The 21,606-nt window shown below is 36.4% G+C and overlaps 2 protein-coding genes across 4 annotated transcripts; both read right to left on the bottom strand.

Moving 5' to 3' along the window:
• Nucleotides 1–4,166: 4,166 nt before the first annotated feature.
• Nucleotides 4,167–11,759, bottom strand: il2rgb (interleukin 2 receptor, gamma b). 3 transcript variants are annotated; one of them, XM_042770304.1, is made up of 8 exons: nt 8,302–8,825; nt 7,770–7,857; nt 7,387–7,562; nt 6,905–7,044; nt 6,675–6,786; nt 6,489–6,576; nt 5,229–5,310; nt 4,167–5,153 (listed from the first exon to the last, which is right to left on the bottom strand). In XM_042770304.1, the coding sequence occupies exons 1-8, from the start codon at nt 8,387–8,389 to the stop codon at nt 4,680–4,682; spliced, it is 1,248 nt and encodes a 415-aa protein (XP_042626238.1). In that variant the 5' UTR covers nt 8,390–8,825; the 3' UTR covers nt 4,167–4,679. The 3 variants fall into 3 exon arrangements, with proteins under 3 accessions (XP_042626238.1, XP_042626239.1, XP_042626237.1); XM_042770305.1 differs by lacking the exon at nt 8,302–8,825 and adding an exon at nt 10,939–11,759 and having other exon boundaries at nt 4,168–5,153; nt 6,675–6,825; XM_042770303.1 differs by having other exon boundaries at nt 4,168–5,153; nt 6,675–6,825; nt 8,302–8,820.
• A 1,115-nt stretch (nt 11,760–12,874) lies between these two features.
• On the bottom strand, nt 12,875–16,737 carry rap2c (RAP2C, member of RAS oncogene family). The gene is made up of 3 exons (XM_019115471.2): nt 15,776–16,737; nt 14,613–14,917; nt 12,875–13,569 (listed from the first exon to the last, which is right to left on the bottom strand). Exons 1-2 carry the CDS (start codon nt 16,046–16,048, stop codon nt 14,639–14,641), a joined length of 552 nt encoding a protein of 183 aa, XP_018971016.1. The 5' UTR covers nt 16,049–16,737; the 3' UTR covers nt 12,875–13,569; nt 14,613–14,638.
• Between the last annotated feature and the right edge of the window lie 4,869 nt (nt 16,738–21,606).

Raw genomic sequence — 21,606 nt, 5'->3', positions numbered from 1 at the left:
AATAATAATGTAAATAAAAAAAACTGACCAATATCATAAACATATGCAAGTCTAAAACACTATACTTTAATAAATTACCATATTCTTTTATTTTCACTATTACTCCAGTTTCTTTAAAGTACAGCCACAAGGGGGCAATTTATACAACTTTATTTTGAATAGTTGCATTTATACATTATTGCTCATTTTATCAATTATAAAAGTATAATAGTTTCTTGTCTGGCATTACAGTATATTTAACTTTGACAATATTCAATAGAGCTTATTTAAAATACAGTATGAATGTTGATACAACTTGGAAATATCATCATGACACTTCCATTTTATACCAGCACCCTCAACTAACATCACATTAAAAAACCCTACTGTATACATATAATATCTGAGAATGTTGACTGATATCTAATTGTTAGAATTTAGAGATTAAATGTACAAAAGAAGCCGTATAAAAATATAGATAAAGTTCAAAAAGGAGGAAGTGAGGCATTATACATTGACCACAGACAAGCTGACAGCTGCAACCTTCGGTAATATAGGCCAGTAAGACAGTTTCAGTTCAGTGCTGTCAGTCATATTCAATCTCATCACACAGTATGACTATAACTTCCAGAATAACTAACATTTGACATTTCAAAATTTCACAACCAAGGTTTTAAAGGAAAAAACAAAAACCCAATAGGAGGTATGTGTGCTGCTATAACATAGATTATAATGGCCATGGGCGGTAAAACGGTTAACTAACATTTCACCCACTCGTTCCTGTCTAATGGCTGCATTCCGCCCACATCGAGCTCGGGTGAAACACTGAAAAGAAAAAATCTTTGTGCTGAGTAACACATCATAAAGTTCCTGCTCCTGCAAGGCCTACGTACGTTTTGCTGAAAGTCTGCAGCTGCATGGATGAGAGAGACAAACAAGATACTGATCTTGAATTATATATCAAGATATCATCATGCCTCTGACATAAAACTTATTGGAAAATTACAGTTTACACCTACTCCGTCAGCATTCAGACAGGTTGATGTTTACCAAATATAGATCCAAGCATAAATGTGTGTTCAGTAACTACACACACACCAAGTTATAAATATTCTTAGATTCTCTCTCAATTTGCACCCAGCTGGGAAAAGCTTGGTAACAAACAGGTATTCATACTAACCAATCACAGGCAAGACGATGACCTCATCTGTTGCTTAATTTCAAGGGATCAGTGGAAAATTCCCCCATTTTTATAGAAACAGAAATAAGGACAGACAGACAAAGAAAGATAGATAGATAGATAGATAGATAGATAGATAGATAGATAGATAGATAATAGATAGATAGATAGATAGATAGATAGATAGATAGATAGATAGATAGATACAGTCATTTCATAAGGAAAAGAAATGACTCTGTATTTTCCATCATTCTTCTGGAAGATATAGTCCCTGAGTTTTATGTAATGTTATAAAATCAAAGTAAAAGGATAAAAAATAAATAATACAGCATTTTTGATGAACATGTCTGTAATTTGAATGAATTAAACTGGGACTCATCATTAAGCATGTGTAACTCTCTTTAGCCTTCAAATCCACATAAAAACAAAAAATTCCTGCTCTTCCTGTCCTCTGTATGGCGCTGGACTTCTTCATCAGGGGCATTGGCATGTGTAACTTTCTTGCGCTTTTTAGTCTGCAGAGTCACATGAAAACAATACACAAGATTATTGTTCACATAAAATTATATGACCATATCACAAGCACCAAAGAGTAATTCCCCCATAATGAATGAAATGGTGTCACTTGTATGTTGTGCAGTGTAGCAGACTTTTAGGCTGAATAATACAAAAGCTGAGAGCAAGTGAACAAATAAGAGAGAACTGTGAGGTTCAGATGTGGCTCTAAGGCACTCACAGATTTAGTAGGCAAAGCTTGAGCACTGATTTCCTCTGATGTAGCCATACGAGCCTCCATAATATGAAGCTGCTTCAGACGGGTTTTCTCAAGATTGTCAATCTGAGTCTGCAGGGACTCTGGAAGACATAAACATTACACACACACACACACACACACACACACACACACACACACACACACACACACACACACACACACACACACACACACACACACACACAAAAACACAAAAACACAAACATAAATATAAAAAAATTTAGATAACAAAAAAAATAACAATAAATATAAAAATATAAATAAAAACATAAACTTAAACATACTATCAATAAATATGAAGGGATAAACTCAAACCTACACTTAATAATGCAAACAATGAATGACTCTTTAGCCTTTAGCAGTCCATGAGCAGATTCCTGTGAATTCTGGAGCATAAAGAGGAATTTCAGTACTCCTCGTTCATCACACAGGTCTAAAAGCTCTGAAACACACACACACAAACACACACACACACACACAGATTTGGACGAGTAACCTCAAGGGATGTTGTTTCAAGCACGTGTCAAAACTGTCATATAATACTTGTGTCTCTTTGCAATAATTTTGCACGCACAGAAGAGCAGACGCATTATGAGGAGACAGTGTTAATGACAGTGGTAATGAGTCCTCCATTAGTGATGGGCTGATCCCAGGTAATGTTCCTTACTAAATGCCACAGATGTAATCAGACACCGACTACAAGGAGTATGTGCTAGAGAGAATGTGAAATATTAACGCCTGAGATCCATGACCTCCTGCACCAAGGTCACGCCGGGTTTGAGGGGCCGGCTGGGCTCAACTAACCTCCTCTGACCTGAGATCTCTAGAGTAAGTCAAGCACAACCTGCTTGAGCTACTTTAAGATATCCTTAGTGGCCATTCACATAGAACACATTTTTGCTTGGAATTGGGGAAAGAAAAAAAAAACCCTCAAAAGTCTCAAAATAAGTCATGCACAAGATGCTGCAAAACAGTCAAATACATCCGTCTAGCGAGTGTTTACACAGAAAAAATAGTGTAAAAGTAGCACAGTGGAACTGAAAAAGGCGTTCTGTGTGAACCAGTCCATTTCTTTGATATTGAATGTCCACTTAGAATTTGAAGCACATGAACAACTCTGGAATGAATGTAAGTAAATTATCCTTAAAAGTATTTCTGCTGACAATCACGTCATATTTAAGTTTCTGTTAAATGAAAGTCTTGAACTTTAAAATATCTGTAAATATAGTTTGACCGATTATGTGCTTCTAATTATCCACATATCCTGATGTATGAAAAATACCCTCGAGAGAGCTGTACATACCTGACTCAGCAAATCCCAACCTGGTTTTTATGTACTTCATGAGGACAACAATTGGACAGTTGGTGTTAACCAGGAACTGGTTATTATCTAAATATACAAACATCACATTAATATCAGCTTTTTGTCATTTACATAAACAGATCAAATAGAGAAATTTAAGTACACACAAATCATACTTTGTCAGTTACTAAGCCATATCTAAACATAGAATGCACATATTGCATTGATATTTAAGCAATTTAATTAATTTTCTCATTAAAGACATGACTGAGATCCTTACCTCCATGTTTAATGTAAATAAACATTGCGGCAGAAGAGAACTTGACACCTCGCTGACTGCTGTTCAGTTTTTAAGATGCTGTCTGCTGTAGCCGGGCTAAGAAATTAGTGACACAGCGAAGAGTAACATAATCATCAAGACTGTGACGTCACAATGACATGGAATCAGAGCGAGATGAGGAAAAACACATTTAAACTACGGAAAGAAAATACAACAATAGCATAATATGCACAGTCAAAAGTTGTATTACATATTCATTCAGCATGTTACCAAAATGAAATAGCAGTTTTATTAATCATTATGTGCACACCCTAAAAAGGAAAGCTGGCAAGCATTCTGAAGTGTATTTTTAATATATTTGTATCAAACTCAGTGTCATTATTATACAAAGTTAGCTTGCTTTAAATTCACAAAGTCATAATTTAAACAAATACTTGTAGTATTAATTTGAAACAATAAATATATTGTTTTATAATTAAAAACCTAACCAAACTTTAAAAAGTGAAACACTTTGGTTTTCAGTGCTGTCTTTAAAATAAATGCCATTGGTCTGATATTTTTAAATAAGACATTAATGTATTTGTAAGGTTGGCTTACACTACCGTTCAAATGTTTGGGGTCAGTAAGATATATATATATATATATATTTTTTTTTTAATATGTTTATTCAGCAAGGACACATTCAATTGATCAAAACTTACAGTAAAGACATTTACAATGGCTGAAGATTTCTATTTCCTATAAATGTTGCTCCAATAAATGAACTTTCTATTTATCAAAAAACAAATCCTGAAAAAAAAAAGTATCACGGTTCCAACAAAAATATTAAGCCGAACAATGATGCAGAAAATTCAGCTTTGGCATCACAGGAATAAATTACATTTTATTATTTAAAAAAACTTTTTTTATTATATTTTATAATATTACCATTTTCTACTGTATTCTGTTCAAATAAAAGCAGCCTTGGTCGACATAACAATACTAAACTTTTGGGTACACTGTATATTGAGAAATGTCAACAATTACATTTTTATCCTTCTTATACATAAACTCTGCATACAATAAGAAATGAATGAGGTAAAATAAACGTGCAAAAGAAAACATTGAAATGTTCAGTAAGAATGAGCTGACAGTGCATGTGAATGATAAGTGCCACTTTGGCTTATGAGCTCTGCTGTCCTGCAGGCTCTTCATCAGTGCTTGGTTCATCTGCATGCTCTCCTTCAGTGCCTGGTTCATCTGCATGCCCTTTTTCAGTGCTTGGTTCATCTGCACGCTCTCCTTCATTGCTTGGTTCATCTGCATGCTCTCCTTTAGTGCTTGGTTCATCTGCACGCTCTCCTTTAGTGCTTGGTTCATCTCCATGCTCTTTTTCATTGCTTGGTTCATCTGCACGCTCTCCTTTAGTGCTTGGTTCATCTGCATTCTCTTTTTCATTGCTTGGTTCATCTGCACACTCTCCTTCATTGCCTGGTTCATCTGCATGCTCTTTTTCAGGGCTTGGTTCATCACAGTTATCAGTTTGAGAAGCAGGACCGGCGTCACAAGAGGGCATAACCTCACACACGTCACAGGATGGCTCTGTGTAGTCAGGCTCAAAAGCTTCCTTCAGCTCTCTGGAGATGTGAACCCAGCTCTGAGAGTAAAAGGAGAGGGTTACAGCATATCCATATCTGAGTAGTAGGAGTAGGAGTGTTAAAAGAGTGGATACCTCAACATTTCCATCATGTTTATGAAACAAATCCTGTAGGTTTTTGCTAGGGTCAGGCACAACCGGAAGAAACATGTTTTTCCTGTATGTAAATAAATAATTTAATTATTATTACACAGGATTTCTGAAGGTAAATATAAGACTTTTTAAAGATCATTTTGAGACCAAGTAAAGTAAAAATTTAAGGCATAAACTAAGGGGAACACGATACATCAATATGTTCTCTATATATCTCGTCAATATGTTTTAACTTTTTAAACCTTTTTTTTTAACTTATAACTTATTACTTTTAAGCTCATTTTACAAAAAGATTTTTAAGGCTTGAATAATTCTGCTTTCAACCACTAGAATACCGATTTTTTTCCTGTACATTCTGTAAGATACATTTACTTGAGAAGCAAAATTACATCAGCAATATTTGTTCAGTTTCTCAGAAAACAGGACTTTATATATTATATTATATGTTTAGATATTTAAACTGAAACCAAGACAAAAATGCAGAGGAAGATATTCATTTTTGCAGTGAATGTAACATTTAATACCATGCCTTTAACACTTCTTCTCATATTTAAGAACCTTTTAAGGCCTTCATTTATTATGTCAATAAGATCAATTTAATATAAAGTCTTAATAAAGGGGTGGGCAACATCGGTCCTGGAGAGCCACAAGCTGTGTCCGAAATCACATACTTCCCTACCATATAGTATGTGAAAAACAGTATGTGAGGCAAGTAGAAATTCCGAATTCATTACATTGGAAAAACAGTAGCCGAAAAGTACCCGGATTACCTTCTTCCTCCACCTGGATTCTGAGGTGTGCATTTGATGGACACTTTATTATCCCATTAGGCCACAGGAGAGGATTTATGAATGCAAATGAAGCAGGTAGGTCATGGTAACAACATGGTGGATATATTACGTCAGAGAATTTCATTCATACTACTCATATTCATAATATACAGAACATATTTTTTAACAGTTGTGAAGTAAATTCAAATTCAGATTACTCAGCTTCACCGACAGTCCTGCAGAGTTCAGCTCCAGCCCTAATCAGACACACCTATACAAGCTAATCAATATTTAAGGATTACTACAAAGCTACAGGCAGGTGAGGTTTTTTAAAAAATGATATTTTATCAAGGTTGGTGCAAAACTCTGCTGGACTCTCCAGTACCGACGTCAGTCACCCGTCTTAATAAATTAACAACTTAAATATAATGTTCTGGAAAGACTGAGTAAAAAAATCTGAAACATCTCTCACCTCTCACAATAACACAACAATAAACCAAGCAGAAACAGCGGAAGGACTGACGCAATAACATACAACCAGTCTTGTCTGCTGATGTTCCCTACATAACACAGAAACATGGTGGGGGAAAAAAACTGTAAGAAGACAAATGAGAGCAAATCTATCCATGTCCCTCACTATGTGATTGTTGTATCTTACCTGTACTGCCCCACTCCACCGGATCACTCCAGTCACTCCAGTAATCTGAACCACCACAGTCGTCAGCAACTGTGCTCCGCACTTGGAAAACATAGGGCTTGTTCTGTGAGACCTGAGACAGAGTGTATGACGTACCTGTCACGTTTAAGGTCTGGGAGCAAAAGACAGATGAAGATGAGACAGTTGTTCAGTTTGAATGTAAAATGGTAATATTATATCTCTTGTCTCACCTGGCTTGGGTCTTTCTGGTTGCGCACCATATAGACTACACAGTTTCCTTTGTAGGGGTAACTACTGTTCCACTGCAATAAAAGTGTGCTGTCCTGCTCATTCCACATCACTGAGAGGCTATAGGGTTGGTTTAGCTGCACTAAACAAATACATGTACAAACACAAACAAATGAGCCACTGGTTTGGATATAATTATGTCAGATATTACATGGTAACTTGCCAAATAACTAAATAAGAGGATGCAAGATATTGATTTGAGTTGAATTATTCTTTTTTCTCTCTGCAAGAAGAGTGACATCTAGAACTACTGTGGCACAGCTGAAATCTTCATCATGAAAAAAATAACAAATCTAACGGTTTGGTAATTCATTATGAAAAATATAACGATTGGAAGGGTGGGGGAATTCTGTAAATTAAATTCAGATTCACAAGCATTTTTTGACAGACCATTGAAACGTTGTAAATCTGTTTGTTTTCTTACCATTTCTGCGGAGGGATTCAAAGGTTTTTGAAACAGTGTTGTTTCCATCAGTAGATACATTTGTATAAAATATTCTAAACTTGTGATCTGGGTCTCTGAGAGGAATTCTGCAGCCTACAGTGTAATTGTGTTTCATTATGTATTCTGGACAGTCTTGTGAGGGATCCTTATAAAATCTAAACAAAAAAAAAAAAAAACACAATTGTCTTATATTATCTCTAATTTATCAACTACCACAAAACAATATTCATTACATATATGTATGTATGTATGTATATATATATATATATATATATATATATATATATATATATATATATTATATATTTTTACACTTGGGACAAATGCATTAGGGAAGGTGAGTGAAATGGACTGTGACTTACGCACTGCTGAAGGTATAGTTCATTGTTGATGTGTTTGGGTGCCAGAAGCACTCCACATACTCAAGATTGATGATCTTACACTGTACACCTACATGGGCAAACATGATTCAAAAATCATTCACATAATAACTCATTAATACATTTTTTCACATTACTTTTTTTTTTTTTTTTTTTTGAACTTGTTTCCTGCAACCCACATACACATAAACTAATCAGTATCATAATCTCATACCTCAGCAGCATCATCACAACCACCATAGACACAAATGACACATAAGAGAAAAACCGTGGAAATCCCCACTAAAACCCATCCAAATGTTTCTCTCAAACTTTTTGCTCTTAGAAAACCAAAACTAAATGCAAACATACAATCAGAATACTCTTATACAAACTATATTTTCAGTAAGAATTACAATCCCGATCTTATGATAACTCATGATAATCTTATGATAATTTGCTTACATTTAGTTTATAACACCATTAACCACAAAAACTTTTTTCAGTACGGTGTTGTGTGTAATTATATACTTACTCGGATCAACTGCTGAGCAGCATCGTTGAAAGGACAGAATTAAGAACAAAAGCCCAAAATATAGTCTTGATGTGTGAATGTAAGTCATGCTCCCTGAGCGTCTGAGTAACAAATGACTGTGGTCTAATACTACACAGGATGTTCACTACAGCAAGTTTCCTTAACAACTTCCGCTTCTTAAGAATACATATGATAAGCAACCTGACAGTTTCATTGTCACTTTATAGATCAAAGTCATAAGAACCACTTGTGTCTGCACCATCATTATACACTCCTCCGCTGCATATATCATCAAAGTTAAATTATTAGTTTGGCAAAAACCAGTTGTTTTCAAACAATAATCTCCTGAGGGTCCAGTGCAGGATTTACCATTTCTCATTTCTAATCCGAGTTCAACTTTAACAAATGTTGTGTTATTACTATATTATATCAGATCAGGGGTTTAGTTTTTTCCAGACAAACTAGATTAGTTTTAAGCAGATTAGTTCCCCCCTCCAACTATAGTACAGCACTATTAGATGCACTATTTTTTTAAACATATATTTCTTTATTTATTCAATGTTTCATATTTGTGTTTATTATTTGTATTTTATTTTCTCTAAACATTTCCTCTAAACAGTACCTTGCAGCCACCATTGCAACCCCTTTATTATATAATACTTTTTTTTTTAACAGACACAACTGTTGCAGATATTACACATTTTAAAGTAGAAACATGGAATTCAATGGTTTGACATTATATTCGTCAAATATATGAACTATTGATCTGTTATCAGATGACCATTATAAAGAGTTTCCTTAATTTGTCTGCATCAAAAATAGTACAATTAATTAACTGTACTGTAGTGTTTGGGGCGAAGGGAGCTTCAACACACCAGCATGACTGATGACCAGATCTGAGAGTCTTGTGTCCTCGGCGATTGAGTCTTTGAAATGAAACACTTTAAGTGTCAGTCCTGGACAGCTGTCTGGATCAGGCACAAGTGTATGGAAAGCCAAATGGTTCAGAATTTGCGTGCTTTTTAATGCTGTATTAATATTAAAACGCAGTTTTCATAATGCCACCAGGCGTTAAATAAGCGCCGCTAGGCAATAAGTTAATGCCAGATGCCATCACGCGTTAAAATAACGCCACACGCCACTTAAGATGCAGATTTATTTGCTCATCTACATGGACACACCTCTCATGGCTACAAGGACTCTACGGCAAGTCATAGCATCCAGTTTGCAAGAGCGCGGAGATGGCAAGGACAGCCCTTACAATTCTAGATATAGGCGAAAAATGCCCCTGAATCAGCTTTTGTCTCATAAAGTTATCACACCAGGCACAAATGAGTGCAAATTTCGAAATGATTTCATACAACAGTTAAATTAATAAGAAAGTAATATTATTATTTTATTATTATATTATATTTTGAGTAGGCTATCATTTCAGTTTAAAAAATAGTTGGGGATAGTTACACAAAAATTTAAATTCTGTTTATTTACATTTACATTTACTCACCCCGATGTTGTTTCAAACCCTATGTCTTTATTGCTTTTGAGGAACATAGAGGAACATTGCTATTTTGAAGAATGCTGACAACCAAACTGTTTTAGTCTGTAAATATATGTCGATTCAAATGCAGCTTCTGAAACAAAAGTATAGCATGTGTTATTCTAAATTAATTTTTAAAGCTACATTTTGTTTGCTTTTTCACATTTAACACAATTAGGCTATATGACTCTAAAATATCTTTTGAGGGTACTTTTCCCTCCTTTTTAAAAACATAATAAAATATGATAAACTGAAATCATACTCAAAAGTAGATACCTGTTTTTTTTTTTTTTTTTACAATAAAGCACTTACAAATATAGATATAGGGAATATAGTTATCGAATGACACGAATGAGTACAAATTTGGAAATTATTACAACGGTTAAATAAGAAATTTTATGGCAAGTCTTGACCTTTTGGATGTATTTAATTATAAATATCTTTGTAATCTATGATAACATTAAATTTATTTAATTTTTCTCTATGAAATTCTTGAATATTAAGACAGGCACCTGCAATTTTGGCCAAATTATACATACTTTTTTTTTAATTTGCACATGCTATAATGTAAGCATCATTAATGACCCCTTTGTGTTTAATAAAAAAAAAAAAATAAAAATAAAAAAAAAAAAAAAAAAAGATTGATTAGTGAAATGAAAGAATGATTTAATAAAAAATGAGAATGATTAGTAGTTGTCTCTCTTTTGACCTGGGGTGCGTTTCCCAAAACCATAGTTGCTAACTAAGCTAGCAACTTTGTTGGTTGCAATGCAATTTCCCATTGCCAACCAACTAAGTGCTATGTCATAGTGGCGTTAACTTAACGCCTGCCAGCGTTATGAAAACGGCGTTAAAAAGCACGCGAATTCTGAACCATTTGGCTTTCCATACAAGTGAACCTCTGCCAACCTGAAGCACCATGTCTGTGTAGCCACGGTCAATGAATTACTTCATTCAGAAACATGGAAACAGTCATTAAAGTGAGCCAGGAGATACATTACTGCTTATAAAACTAGCTCACGATTACCGACAATTATTTGTGACAATCAGCTTACGTTTCCTTTACACTTCTTCTCATTATGCATGAATGACATTCTTACCTTCACGGATTCATCTGAAGTCACAGCCAATCAGATCATCAAAACTTGTCGTTCCGACAGTTACGAATACAGTTGTCATTGTATCAGTATGGCAGGCTTTAATAAATGTAACAGAAAACAGACGTGAACATGAAAAATGAAAAAAGAATCAGTGCAGAAAATATAAACATGAAGGGTCTCTTAACACGCCATCAGTCAAAATAAAAGTCCTATTGGCTTATAATGGAATTACTAGAATCATGTGTGATTTTAACAGGTGGGTAGTCTCTAAAATTATATATATATTTTTTATTTCTTTCCTCTTCTTCTTCTTGTTTTAAAGTAAGTATTTTCTGAAGTTTGGCAAAAAATAAACAACAATAAAAAAATGTAATCTTTAAATCTAAGTGACCCATTCCTGTTACGTAGTACATTTTCAGCTCCCCTTCACATATCTTTATATATATTACAATAAACATTGCACTTTTTGAAAAAAATATTAGAATCATTTTCTATTATCAAAATATCACAATTCCTGTAGGTGAACATGAGGGGACTTTTTAATATGTTCACTTTAAATATAATTTTTCATAGAAACATGTCCATAAACACTGGCATATAAAAGCTCACACTGTGCTGCACAACTCCAGTGACCCAGTAACCATTAAAACCTTTTCTGTTAAAACCTATTCAACACCCTTTAGACAATTAAGTGTTTCTCAACCAGGGGCCCTCGGAAAATTTGCAAGCGGGTGGCAGGATGATTTAAAATAATTTAAATGAATATATTATCCATATTAATAAAATGATTATTAAAATGTATAAATATGTAAAAATAACAAGTAAAAACATAATAATAAAAATTCAAATCCAAAAACCCATAATTATCAATTAAACACATTAACATGGACCCCAAAAGTCTTATATATATCTTATATATATATTCTCTAAATCAGTATTATACAAATCAGTAGTAGACTGGATAGTGAAATCTGGTTCATTAAGCCACTATATATATATTCTCTAAATCAGTAGTAGACTGGATAGTGAAATCTGGTTTGGTGATCCATGGACATTCGGAGACTCCTGAAGCCACATTTATGATCACAAGTCTTTGGACTCAGAAGAGGTTTCTGTCAAGTCACTCAGCCTCAAGCGATCTGATCAAGTGCTGCAGATGGTCATCCTTCCAGCAGGTGTTCCAGTCTCCACACAGAATGCTACAGTAGCCATTACATTCTTGCCTATCTACAGGCTGCAAAAGGACGAAGCTTGCAGGTTCAACATGTGCTCGATTACTTGAAGGCTTTCTCTTTTTTGTATTTAAATACTATTTTAAATACTTTCAAGCGTGCACATGTTCTTATTTCTTTGTCCTCTCCATTACGATAAACTACAACAAAATCCTGAGTTTCCGTCAGATGTGTATAACAAAACATATTTTTGGCATTAGCTCTGTTCATGTCAAAATGCAACCTTTTTAAATGGAAATGGAATGTTTTAGTTGGCAAACACCCACTTCATCTTAACTCAGCGAGCAAACAGACTTTCTTCAAGCTCATCACAAGATCCTCACATTTCAGACATTGGATTTCCACCACAATAAGACAGATTGTTGGGAACGGATAAATGGCTGATTTCCAGGCAACTTAAAGGTCATTATCAAAAGCCTATTGTGAGGTATTGCATGCATTGATTTCGAGTTCTTTGTTTAGTTGTTTTGGTTTAAATGTCTCAAAAATGTCATTGATAACCAACTTTGGCATTTGTACATTTGATGTGCTTACAGTGTTGAAAGCCAAAAAGTAATATCCACAATATGGACTATTAATATTTTAAGTTTCTATTTAAGCAGTGCTGGAAATGTGTCCAAAACATATTGTAACTTGTTGGGCACAAATAGTATGCAAGAGACTTGAAACTAAAATACAAGAAAAGAAGGACTGACTCAACAGGGTTTCAGACTGCAATCATTTAAGGCATCATCAATGCTGTACTTCAGAAACAATGCATACTGTAGTCACAAAAAGCCAAAACAGCCAACAGAATATAAAAATGCAATATTTATCTATCTTGGTAATTAAAGACTTTAATAAATAGAGTATTAGGAGAGAAAGCATACATACCAGTAGTTTAAAAAAAATCAAAAGGGGGAAAAAAAGAAACGTTAGATATTGAGGTCTCAAACCTGCATAATGGCTGTTACAGCTTAATAATTAGATATCAAACTTAATATGTTAAAAGAAAAAACAGTGAACATTTACAACAGAGCATCTCCAGGGGTATTATAGCCCTGAGCTGACCTGCTCCTCATAACCCTTATCCCGATTCCCTACATAAGAAAAATAGCTATTAATAGCCCTGTCACAGATATCCCCATTCCCAAAAGTTTTCTGTGCTCCCATTTGCAGACTTGACTTGTTTCCAGGTAACCAAAACATAACTTGAAGATATTGTGTATGTGCTCTACTATCCAGACCCAGCGGATTTGAGTTTTGAAGACCCTGCGATGATTTATTTCAGGACAGCAAAGCCAAGCCTCGGCCAGATGTCCGAAGTGTCAGAGTTCAAGGGGCTCAGTGGCACAGGTGTGGCTCAGAGGGTCATATGATCAGAGACTGGTTCAAGAGAGCATCCATCTGGATCATGTGTCTAAGAAACACAGAAATTAGAAAAGTGTGCTGTAGTAACAAGAAAAATAATATTCAATTTATTTCTAAGTACTTGGGCTTCCAGTGTCATTCACTTCTGGTTATGTTATCTGTACAAAACACGTTATTCTGTTACTGGTAGTAGCCATTAGTATTTTTTTTTTCTCCATACTATGGAAGCCAATGGCAACCAGCAATTCTTTGGTTACCAACATTCTTCAAAATATCTTCTTTTGTGTCCAACAGAATAAAGAAACTCAGGTTTCGAACAACACACTGGTTTGTAGCCCACAAACCATACCTTTTACTGCACTTTGTTTTTCTATATATATTTATCTTTAGCAGCTAATGAATCAGAAGTCTTGCACATTCACAGCAAATAGCTTTCTTTCGCATTGAAAATAAAGTGGATAACATTATATCTACAGCATTATATGATACTACCCATTGTCTTTGGAATTTAACTTCCAAATATGTCATCCGTATAATTAAAGATAATCTTCAATCAACAAAACGTTTGTATAAGGCTATAAAAAATAGTTTACATAAAGACACCACTAAAATGGCACATCTGGGTCATCCTAAAATTCTCCAGAACACCATTTCCTGTTTTGCGAGATCACTTTCCATTCAGGATGTTCGGTTTTCCTCTTTATTCACAAGGATTGGCCCTGTTCTCATGCGTCTGACTGCTAGTCCAGAGAGCGCAGTCTCTTCATGCTTCATCTCACTGGTATTGGGATTAAGCAGTTTTATTCTTCACACCACATTCTTGGGGCAATCCAATGATAACAGACATGAGTCAGCCTAGAGAGCTGCTGTCCTCTTTTATATATATATACATACATACATACATACGCACACACACACAATTTATCTTGAAAAGTCATGCACTCAATGAGAATGCTGCACCACACACACACAATTTTATGTAAAGATATTTTAATGTTTGTATCTTGAAAAGTCATGCACTCAATGAGAATGCTGCACTAGAAAGCCTGAATGTTGGTTTGTTTGTTTACAGATGGACCTGCACTCTCATACCTGGACTGCAAGTAAGGCCAGGACGCTCACTGCACAACGCAGGCATTGCAGCACTGCTCTTGCTTCTCGGGCAAAGTGGTGTAGTTCATCTGCCTCACAATCTCAGCGAACAGCTCATCAACCATGCTCTTGCTCTTGGCTGAGGTCTCTATGAAGGGGCAGCCCCACTCTTGTGCGAGGGCGCGTCCGTCAGAGCCCGCCACCTCCCGTTCGGACTCCAGGTCCACCTTATTCCCCACCAAGATCAGAGGCACCTTCTCGAAGCGCTTCACACGAACGATCTGGTCCCGCATTGGTCTGATGTCCTGCGGAGCCCAGTCAGAGATAAGATAATGTATAATTTTTAAGTAAGATAAAACAGTTTAAGACTCCAAATAAGTCAGTGCATGGAGAAAAGAACACTCCTAAAGTTGCAATGAAATGGAAGAGGTGACAGATCTTTTCTTCTGTATCGTGACATGCATCCAAGTGAAATGGATTAAGAAATTAAAACCGTTGGGCAGGGCCTTGGTCCTATGCATAGCTTGTTGACTACATTTTGACACTCACAAGTGAAGGCAAAGGGCGGGGTTTAAGCCGACTAAATAATGGGATTGATTAAACCATTTTTAAAAATGAAACATGCACAGATGAATAGAAGGCTTGTTAACAATAAATAATCGTATTGTATTACTTTTGTGTATTAGGATCCCTTCCAGTGCTTTTTCTTTTTCTGATTTTTGTTCTTTTTTGAATAAAACACTTTTCTTGTGATCATAAGCAATACAAAATATTATGTAGTACCTCATGTGAACAACATACATGCGTTGCGAGTAAGAGTTGGATAATAAAGATAAGTTGAAATATCACATATAAAATGATAAAAAGTGGGTGTGTGAGATCACAAGGGTTGGGAAAAGTGTACTTGAACATAAGAAGTTTCAACCTGTTGCATAATTGCCATAAGCTACTTTTAAAAGAGAACATTTAAGATTTTCTGTCATTTACAGTTTGGCTGAGAGGGGTAATGTTTGGTGCACTCCTAAATCACAGGAGTTCCCTTGCTAGTGTGATTTTCTGACCTCAATTGTGGTGATGTGATAATAGTGATAAGGATGTCCTAATTTAAACCTCAAAGTCTATTTGTTGTGCTTGTATAGCCAGACGTGGGATGCAATACTCACCTGAAATGACTGCTGATTGACAAGACTGTAGACTAGAATGAAGCCTTGGCCGTTTTTGATGTACAGATCTCGCATGGACGCGAACTGCTCGGTCCCAGCGGTGTCCAGGATCTCCAGCACCGAGGGGGACGAATCCACCTCGATCTCCTTCCTATAGAAGTCCTCAATGGTCGGGTCATACTTCTCTATGAATGTCCCGGTCACAAACTGGACCGTGAGGGCGGACTTGCCCACGCCGCCGCTGCCCAGCACAACCACCTTATACTCCTTCATTTGGTCTGGTCCAGGATTAAACTACAGCTAACTTTATGAGCTCAAAAAAAACCAAAAAAAAACATAAAATACCACAGAACATCTTAACGACCAAAACAACAACCAAAACAACAACGCGGGAGCACTTGTATCGGGTTCGAGCGAATCAAAGCCCACAGATTCAACAGAGGACGAGAGTGTTTTCTCTGGGTGGATGTCTAGCTAAATCCACAACGCCCCTCCGTCTGCACTCTATCGCCATTGGGATCCGTTCATCCTAGAGATTGTTAGCCACTGAGGAGATGTAAAACACAAGTATTGTGTGCAGTCGTGTCCATGTTTGGCGTCCGTGAATGGAGCGCTACATGACTAGCTTTAGCTGGCTAGCGCTTCTCAAAGAGAGCAGGCTGTACTCACATACAAACGGCCTTTTCCTGTTTTAACACCGCTTCTGAGCGACGAATATAATCACCGGGTTCAGGTTTCTTGCTCTGGGATCCTTAACTCATACACGTCGTCTCTGAATCCAGCATTGCCTTCCCTTCTTTGCCTCTTTTTTCCCGGCCCGCCTCTGCATATCGGCCCCAGACAGCAGCAGCAGCGGCCCCACAGCGGAGCTCCTCTCTCACGCTAACGTGAACGAATTGTTCAAATGAATCTCGGATCTTTCAGTGAATCGGTTGGATTGATTCACGGATCGAGCGAATCGGACTGAAATGGGTCCAAGTGGTTTTCGGGTCAGTTTAACCGGGATACGTCTATTTCAAACATGTTAAATTTGTAAGAGCATTTGGAAGCAAGGATTTGATTAGCGTTAAGTTAAAAGCCAATTAGCAGAAATGTTAAAAAAAAAAAAAAATAATAAGTTTACGACTTGATAGTATGGCAGTTTTATCAACAATTAATTGGTTTTACTAAATAATTAGTTCCCTTCAGATATAAGCTAGTAATTTTAGTACTGAATAATGTTATCTTTTAATAGACTTTGCTTTATATTTTTAATAATGACTGTAACAAACTGCAATTGCACGCATGAAAGAAATACTCCTATTAGTAAAACGTTTTTGTTTTAGAACATATCTATGGGACTTGTCAGAGGCGACGTTATGACGCAATTACGCTCCGATGCCAAAGGATAGTTTTTTTGAACCGGTTCTTTGAGACGAACTGTTCGAAAGAACCGATTCGAGGAAATGATGGCGGCCCCGCAGAGGAGCTCCTTTTTCTCACACGCCTCAAACCGACCAATAAACATCCGCCGGAAATCACATCACTGTTACAAAAATTTGAAATCTACCCAGTGTCATCTGAAGGGAAATTAGTGGCATGAGTATATGAGTATAGCAGGATCTTAGCCAACTGCTGGAATCTAATTACTGCATATGAATAATTTATATAATTTATTATAATATTGCTATTTTTTGTGTTATTCTTGTTCTTTAATGGCTCTTTTCATATACACCCTCCAATATATTCTATATATTTAAACACTAAAACAGTATTACAAAGTACAACTAAGTATTTTATAATCTGAGGCCTCTTTAACTGGAAGAGAACCTAAGCCAAACATGTCCAAGACATGATCATAATGTAAAATTAGAAAAGAAAATGTGAGGAAAATGGGCAATCAGTAAACAAAATATATATATTAATATCATTGGCAATTTAAAACGTGTAATTGTGAAGTGGCCTCACCTTGGGAATCAGGAAAAAGTTACAACTAATGACATTATCCTAGCATGTCCGGTGATTCGAATAGTTTTGAAAAATTAACTTAAGACACTAATTCCAATTATTTGTTTTGTTGATGCCTCTAGAGCAGTCTGAGAATACTACCAAGAAAAACACACACCAAACACAGTCCAAAACTGCCTTTAAGTGCTTTATTAAAATGTCAAACAAAAAGAACAGAAGTCTTAAGTATGTATATATTCCATACATTTATATATCGCAAAGGGATTGACAAGAAGCACAGTTCTTGAAGCACATACAAGCACAATAAGCTAAATAGAAAGAGAAGCATTTCATATAAAGAGTAAAAGCATTCAGATTTATCTTGTCCTACAGTGGGAGAGAGAGGAATCTATTACATATGGCTTTGAAACAATGTAGACATTCATTGAACGGTTCCACACACACAATAGCATTTACACAGGCATCAGCGTCGGTCACCGAACGTCAGCCGATGTCTTTAAAGGGACATAACCTCTGCATCAATGAGTGATTTCATTTGAAACTATACAGCTTTGTACAACATTAATGTGATGCTCCAGTCTCAGTGACTTCTACACGTTAAAACACAAACCATTGACGTTAGGGTTCCAGTCATGGAAATGACGATGACGTGACTGAATGTAGGGCACAGTTAGATGGAAGTCTAACCTCAATGGCTTTCTTTACAGACCAGTCCTTTCACATCACACCGAATGTTTAGGCACAGGATAATGGACAGCAGAAGAGTGTTTGTGGATTTTCTCTGTCAAGCACAGTGGTAAAAGGAGCATCCCGTGTGTTCGCATTCAGCTTCTGGATGCAAGTTGGGACCCCTTAGTCTATGCTAAGTCCTAAGTGCTACCTCAGCTTTACAGTCAAAAGGCTGAGGACCATAATCGATTGGTCCAAAGGTGCGTCTATATGCAAGAACCTACAAAAGACTCAGTCTCTCCCTCACTATTAGGGCAAGTGCCATGGCAACAAAATTATTGGCTTCCAAAGCAACTGTAGAGCACAGAATGTACAAGTTTTCTTCAACAGAGTGTTCTGTCTGGTGATTTCACGTCGGATTTTGGAGCAATTCTGATTGAGGATATCCTGCGAGATTTTCAGGTTATTTGTTGGTCTTGGTGAGTGCACAAGAATGGAAAATGTCCGTCAACGACCAAACCAAACGGAAAACTGAAATATGTTATTTTGTATAACCTGCAGCAATGCTTTCCAGCTGCAGTCTGATCCTGAGGTGCTATTTATGCTGCCCTCCTGGTCTTCCTGTAGGGGGCAGAGTGTTATTACACCCCCCTTTTTCATGGCATCCCATGGGACTACACAGAAAACAAAACTGTGAGCCTGAAACTCACACGTCATAGAGGTAAAAGAGAAACAAGCTGACCGTTCTTTGGTTTCTGGACACTACCACACCACAGGATCAGACGCAAGCGGGCGCAGAGCTCAGGTCGCCGCGCTTTTGTAAGCTAAGCAAAACTACAAAGCCTTTTTTGACATCATGTTCTCTGCAAAATGCAATAACATGCTTAACAATGAGAACGAGGGCATTGGCAAACAGAGCAAACAACAATTCCTCAACACCCCAGCAAAACAGCATCTATCTCTTTGACGACCCTTAAAAAGGATAACTGTTTACCTGTATTCCGAACAATACAGACATTTGATTTGAATCTGCTCTTCTACATATATATATATTTATTCATCTATGTATATTCAAAATAAATTCTGAATATTTTGAATCAGTTATGTACATAAGTGCAAACAAGGTGAATAACACACATTCGTACACCAATGGGGTGACGCGAGTCACCAGGTCCCAGCACAGCTGGGGTGCAGTCTGGGTGGGCCAGAGGGGAACAGAGACTTAAATCAGGGGCTCACTTATGGCTGATACCGTCCTGTTACTGACATCATGGGGCTGCATTATTTATAAAAACTGCCATTTTTTTTTTGTTTGGTTTTTTTTTTTTGGAATGCACCATTGCGAATGCATCACCAAACCTTCTCGGACCAAATATGAGACTAGAAATTCTCTTTCCTCCAAACTGATCCATCAGATTAGTTCAAAAGCTCAGATGCTGTTTACATAAAGATCTGGTTCTTATCTAAAAGTGATCAGCAACCCCAATAGAAAAATAATAATCATTAAACGTATGATGTAAGTATGGCAGTGGTCTCCAACCCTGTTCCTGGAGGGCTACCGTCCTACAGATTTCAGCTCAACCCCAATCAAACACACCTGAACCAGCTAATCAAGGTGTTCAGGGCTACTTGATCATTACAGACAGGTTTGTTGGAGCAGGGTTGGAACTGAAGTCTGCAGGACGGTAGCTCTCCAGGAGCAGGGTTGGAGATCCCTGACGTATGATGGCTCCAAAGGGCCTTTGGACTTAAAGTAACTCACAAGTCTGTATATACGCTTATATATATATATAATTTTACAAAATAGTCAATCATCTCTTTTTCCAAGACTACTTAAGAACACATTCCCTTTCTGAATAAGTTAACGTTGTACATTATTTCACTTGAAGTGTGAAAAAATTCACAATTAAGATATACAAAGGTAGCCATGTTGTAGTTTTGTTGCCATAGCAACAAGAACTTACTATCATAGGTAACAATGAATCTATCATTGTAATACATACAAATGTGTATATTGATATATAGATATATAGATTAAGTAATTTTTTAATCTTAAACCACTAACTGCACAAACTATGATGTAGATTATTCTGATTATTTTAATTTCATGCGATAACAGACTTTACGATGTAAGATAATTAACCAAGTAACGCTAATGATCAAACTCAAACTACTATTGACAGCTGTGTCAAAACAACACACCGTAACATGACTGAAGTCGTGAGGATATAGTTAAAACAGGTACCGTTACGAAGGTCAATAATGTGTTTCGATAAAAACTAGAATGACGATGATGATGCGTTTGTAATACGTACACATAGATTATTCTAGCTAACTACTTAATGCAGGTATGCACACTTTTTAAAAAGTGAGTTCTTAAAATGCTAAAGCCCCCGATGAGGCACATTGTTTTTTCTTTATCAAGTATTTCATTGATTCCAGCTGGATTGCAGTTGGAGAAGGCATAATTCTTTATATGAGAGAGAGAGAGAGAGAGAGAGAGAGAGAGAGAGAGAGAGAGAGAGAGAGACAGAGAGAGATAGAAACAGAGAGAAAGGAGCTTCTACACCTTGGCTGGGCAATGGAACTTAATTACAAAACACAATCCAACACATCAATAACCAGTAGAGATGGTTCCTAAAGGAATCCGCACATATTTGCCCCAGTATTTCTTAAAACAACCTTAAAACACATGAACATCATACAGAGATGTTTACAATACAGATACTATTTCAGTTATGACACAGTATAGTACCATCTTGCTTTGATTTTGTCTTGGTTTAGACCACCATTGTATATCACTTCACTTGCATTTGGCCTAGATAATGTGTGCTGATCAGCAAAAAAGTTGCAATGATGTTTTTAGGTCAGGCTATCACATAAAATCAGCTTTATGGCTCTCTTGGGGTTATGCTGTTGAAAAAACATGGCTGTCCCAAAGGAGACAACGGTTTAGAGAAGGGTCTTTGAGATAAGTGATGAAAAACGCTTTTTTTTGTTGTTGTTTTTGTCTGTTTGTACATCAACAGTGGATGGCATTGGGAGGCTTTCACTTCCTTGATATGTTGAGAAAGGTTGTAGTTTTGTTCGAGAGAAATGGTGAGACAGTCATCCAAAACCTCTCGTGACATTCTCTCTGTCTTAAATGTCACATTCATATATGCATGTAAAGGCCCGTGAGGGGCGGTTAAATGTCTTGTAAATGAAGCTTTGGC

This window comes from Cyprinus carpio, chromosome A14 (assembly GCF_018340385.1).
Source record: "Cyprinus carpio isolate SPL01 chromosome A14, ASM1834038v1, whole genome shotgun sequence".
NCBI lineage: Eukaryota > Metazoa > Chordata > Actinopteri > Cypriniformes > Cyprinidae > Cyprinus > Cyprinus carpio.
Note: the sequence above shows the minus strand (reverse complement) of the source record. Positions and strands in the feature narration are given on the sequence as shown.